Source organism: Protomyctophum bolini (assembly GCF_963924005.1).
Source record: "Protomyctophum bolini genome assembly, chromosome: 11".
Classification (NCBI taxonomy): Eukaryota; Metazoa; Chordata; class Actinopteri; order Myctophiformes; family Myctophidae; genus Protomyctophum; species Protomyctophum bolini.
The window spans coordinates 15,565,091-15,570,270 of record NC_137872.1 but is presented as its reverse complement, the minus strand read 5'-3'; the positions used below and the strand labels follow the sequence as shown (position 1 = coordinate 15,570,270).

The 5,180-nt window shown below is 44.7% G+C and overlaps 1 protein-coding gene across 1 annotated transcript; it reads right to left on the bottom strand.

Moving 5' to 3' along the window:
- Positions 1–1,450: 1,450 nt before the first annotated feature.
- On the bottom strand, positions 1,451–2,425 carry LOC308323307 (3'(2'),5'-bisphosphate nucleotidase 1-like; the record flags this gene model as incomplete). Its single annotated transcript, XM_080775028.1, has 1 exon — positions 1,451–2,425. The coding sequence occupies one exon, from the start codon at positions 2,423–2,425 to the stop codon at positions 1,451–1,453; it is 975 nt and encodes a 324-aa protein (XP_080631154.1).
- Positions 2,426–5,180: the final 2,755 nt, after the last annotated feature.

The following is a 5,180-nucleotide window of genomic DNA, read 5'->3' as shown; positions in this document are numbered from 1 at the left end:
AGGTGTTGTGTATGCTTGGCCCACATGACAAAACAGTGCAATGTTCACACCGGCACCCGAACCGCCCTCTTCGCCTCCAGCTGCAGATCCACCCGTTCCCAAACCATTGTTTCAGAACTGCTGGAGCTGTGGGATCCTCTCTGGCGGTGCTTTGCTTCTGTCTGCTGCGTATGTGTACAGTGGAGCCCGTAAAGCAATGGTCCGAGGCGGTCCAACCTCCGTGGGGACAGTGGCTCAGATTACTTCCGCTTTAGTTTTGGCTTCCTGGGGAATCGTTGTCATCGCAGACCCAGTAGGAAAGTCACACAGGAAACCATGAAGGTTAGAGTAAACATCATGATCTAAAAAGAACATCTTTACTCTTCAGTTGACAAGAGGCCAAGCAGATTCAGCACAATCTTGTTCCAGACTGCCTGTACTGTATATAGCCTCATCCCAATTTTATCCTATTTATAAACTCAAACTAAAATCTAAAAATAAACAGAAATAAACAAACAGTTGCTGCCTGTCCAATCCCAGGAGTTTGACATCCATGACTTTGTCCATAGAAATCAGAATCACTCTGGTTGTTCTCTGATGCAGGTGTGCTCACTGCTCCAGTAAGAGTTAATTTCATTGCGTTGGAGCTCCGCTCTCATAAACTTTCTAATAACTATGTGCAAAAAGATGATGAGCAGAGCCAGAACAGCATGCAGTGGTTCGGGCCATCCGGAGAGCTTAGCTGTCGTTTGGAAAACTGTCTGGAAAGATGGCAGAGAGAGCTGAGCTGTTAACGTTGTTTGCTAAACTGGCTGGCAAGATGCTGGGCAAGGCAGGCTGGCTACAGAGCAATGCAGACATTCATAGATAACGAGAAATAAATCGAAGGCAAAATGCAATAATTTAGCCCTATCCTGAAAGTATAGGCTATATCCTTACCGGTAATATCATTTGCATTTTTAAACTAAGCAGATTAGTAACAAGACCCTTGTTTATGAAATGAAGGAATTTTATAATGAATTAAATAATAGTCAAACTATTACTGTATGTTGCCCCTCTCCCACATGTCCCACATTCTTCTACAAAAGGACTGCTGTACTGGTTGGACAGTTTTGGTCCAGGAAACTGAAAGACAACAATATCGCTGTAGAGATAGTACAGCTCTGAAAGATAAACGCAGGTGTGCAGAAAAGTCCATCATTTACTTTAGGTTGTGAAACAAGTTCAGAGAACCACAGATTCTGTTCATATAGCACAGTAAGCACACAGTGTGTTGTTAGTTTAGGCAGGTCAGCTAGGTTCACAAACAAATTTGAAGGAGTCAGAAATGGAAAAGATTGTCAAAGGAATGTTTCTGCAACAGCTAGCGGTATGCCTAAGTATCTTTCTTCATGCCGTACACACATTTGACTACAGTGTTTGGAATGATGAGAGTCTTGGAGTTGGAAGTGCCATGAAACATCATCAGGGTTCACGATGATTGTGGAAGAGTTGTATGGCTTGACAGACTAACTGAGTCTGACTTCAGGGCTTGCAATACAGACTGTGGTACTCTGCTGGCATAGTACTGGTGGTTGCGTAGTGTAGCAAGGACCCCGGCGGAGTTCATGTGCTTTGCGTTAGCATCGTAGCTGTACGCATTGCCATGCACGTCTGTCAGTTCACCTCCCACAGCTCGCAGGAGTGCTTCAGGACCACATGTGTCCCATTTCCTGCATCCCGGGCTGGCAAAGACATAGGCAGAGGCCTTTCCCTCAATCAGCTGAAGGATCTTATTTCCTGCACCACCCATTCTAGTGACCTCATGAGGTTCCATGGCGTTGACACAGTCTGTCACTAGCTTGTTGCTATGGGAACGGGTGGTGGTGACGATGCGCCTTTCGCCTGGGACCTCCTGCAGCTGAAATCCAAATGCTCCTAGTCCCAGCATTCCCCACAGAGTTCTTCCCAAGTTGGCCTCTGCTCCGAGCTGGTAGTTGTAGAATGGCTGGTTAATGACACCGGCGATGGCTTTGCCTTTATACGCAATACCAATGAGGACAGTCACATTATCCAGGAGCCCTTCCGTATATTCCTTTGTGCCGTCGAGGGGATCAACCCACACGACTAGCTCCTCCTCTTTCACAGCACTGTACTCGACAGGACAGGTCTTTTGAAGGATGTCCTCAGCCTGGCCATTTTCAATAAGGTCTTCCCTTACCTCCTCATCTGGAAGGTCCTCCTCCCCAATGATGGTGATTTTGGGGAAGCGTCTGGACAGTGAGGCACAGATGCTCTGCTGGCCCAATCTGTCGGCCAGCGTCTGCAGATCATTATCCCCCGTCTTTCGCACAACACCGAGCTCTCCACTGTGGAGGACCTTCCTCACAATGGAGCCAGCCTTTTCAGCCACGGCCCAAGCAGAGGCCACCACATTCATTATCACTTCATTATCATTTCCAGACATTAATGCGGTGAAGTAAGCAAAATTTGTCTGGTGTTGACTTTGCTTTTTGCACAGCAAAAACAGAACTGTTGAGGAGCAAGCAGTCAAGGCACAGGTCAAATACAAAACAAGTTTCCACAAACAAATAACTAATGGTAGCTAAATAAAGGTATATAGATAGGCCTTTTAAAATGAGGCTGAACTAAACGAACAGACCTAACTGGATGAGACAAGAGAGACGAGTCACATGTCATAGATATGTCATATAGACCACTGACATCACCACATGGCTCCATAAGTCAGAGATCCGGATTGGAGCCACGCTATTCCCATGTCAGAACAGCGATCCACGTGAGAGTGTTTGTTTCTGTGTGCCCGGAGATAACCTCGCAAACTGCTGGGCCGATCGGCACCTATTAGTGGATGCGTGGCTTGTGAGATCAGTTCTGGATAGCACACACACTACCGGTGATTGGGGAGTGTTGGCTGCAGTGATGAATGAATATCAACATCATAATACATCCTGATACTGCTGTTAAAATATGACCCCCCCCCCCAGTCAGAAAATACTTTGTTTGAAATAGACACTCATGCTTTCCAAGGTGTGATTTGGGCTGGGAGGAGGAGCAGGACTAAGGCCCTATACGTCCTCTCTGGGGGGGGGGTACTACCTGTGAGCACACACTCTCTTGGGTCTTCTGTGATACGCATGCAATGTTTGAAGTCAATCAGTCAGGCAATTCTCACATAATATTACTCACTCAAAGAGATTTTGTGCAATTCTAGAAATCTAGAGTAGACCAATGTCCGCTGGGAACGACGCCCCGTTGGGAACAATGCTCCTTGGGAATGATGTCTGTTGGGAATGCACATGCCTCTCCGGTTATGCAACTACATGTTGTAACCATTGTATTTGTCAGAGTACCCTTTGTAATTGTACCCACTATTATATGGTACTAGTACTTGAAGACCAGTCTATGATATCAGTGTTCAGGCCGGCCTAAGAAGACCTGGAGGCCTGGCAGACGACCGTGTTGGCTGACATGAAAGCGCGTGTATCGACCATGAGGTGGCCATGGACCCTTCCCATGAGGTGGCCATGGACCGTTCCCAGTGGAAGAAAGCCATATCGAGAGTCCAGTTCAACCCAGCGGTGCCTGGAAAGCAGACTTTAAACCGATGATGATATCATCGAGGATCTCCATATTATGGTACATTTGGTGATTTTTGTTTGTATACACTAAGGACTAAGGAGCTACATATGTGCACACAGTGCAATGACATATTTTCCAGATGCAAGTCTACTTTCTGTCACTTCTGTAAACAGAAACAGCCTAACTCTGCGGAAAGACATCCCCAAAAATACTGTTTCTTGCTGCTGTGTCTGCCATATCCTTCATCTCGGCAGGCACACTGAAAGGGAATTCCAGGTTTTTCATGTCTTATTTCTTTTAAACAGGGCTGGTGCTTCGTGTTTTTTGACAGTGCAGCAATGTTTTAAGATGCACACACATACATTGGTAAACAATTCAAAACCACTGTGCTTAAAATATGGCAGGTATAGGCTATAATGCATGATGTTGCATTGCATAAATATACAAATATATAAATTAAAACATGCTGTATGTATATTTCCACTACTTTTGCACTCTATGACAAAGTAAATGCATTAATTTACAAAAACACAAAAAGTTTGTAGGCCTATATGGAGATAGAAAGCTTTCTTCCCGATAGTAATGGTATACGGGCTATTCAAAGGTGAAAACGCTTTCCCCCAAAACTGTGCTGTGAAGACATTAACTAAAATGTGATTGAATCACGACTTTAAAATGTAATCCCTCAGTGCTAATGCATTAGTCAATTTAGGCACATATATTGCTGACACATAACATAATAATAATTATGAAATGTACACTCAGGAGTTTGTCATGGAGCCTATAGTACACTGAGCAGTGAGCACACACATTGGTGGCGTAAATGAAGGGGGTGCAGAGGATGACTGCAAGTGCACAAAAGAAAAGCTTGAAAATATTAGATGGTTATGATTTTTAGAGCATACCTATCCATTAATGATAGAGATGTCTGAGTGTACTTTCTTTATTTTGAAAATTCTAAATAAATGTGTATTTGGCACACTGACATTCTGATGTCAGTGTGCCAAATAGATACGTTTTGATGTCAATTGCATTTGCCCGTCCCTGTGCACAAATCATAGATAATCACTTCGACCCTTGACACTTAGTAAACAAATTCTTAGTTGACCGGGGTGCCATCTTTTCCACCAAATCTCTTTGCCGAAAATAGCTGACATAATGTCATGTCAATGTCACTTCGCGAGCAACGACTCATTGAAGTTCTTCTGGGCACGAATGACACACAAGGACACGACAAACGTGTGTGAGGAACTCAAAGGACAGTGATATCTGCCTCATTTAATTGGACATTTGTCATTCCACAGCAACAGCAGAACAGACTTCCCCCGCATGGCCAACATCAAGAAAGCCATACATATTGTAAAGACTTCTCTGGCACATATAGTACACTGGGGAATGCCACAATCTGCTGGAGGATACCAAATACCATGTTGGATTTTGAAGCCTGCATGGCCCATGCTGTTCATGCCCAGCATGTGAATGTGGATGTGTTGTGGATTTATTAACTGTGTGTGTGTGTGTGTGTGTGTGTGTGTGTGTGTGTGTGTGTGTGTGTGTGTGTGTGTGTGTGTGTGTGTGTGTGTGTGTGTGTGTGTGTGTACGTGTGAGCGAGCGAGAGAGAG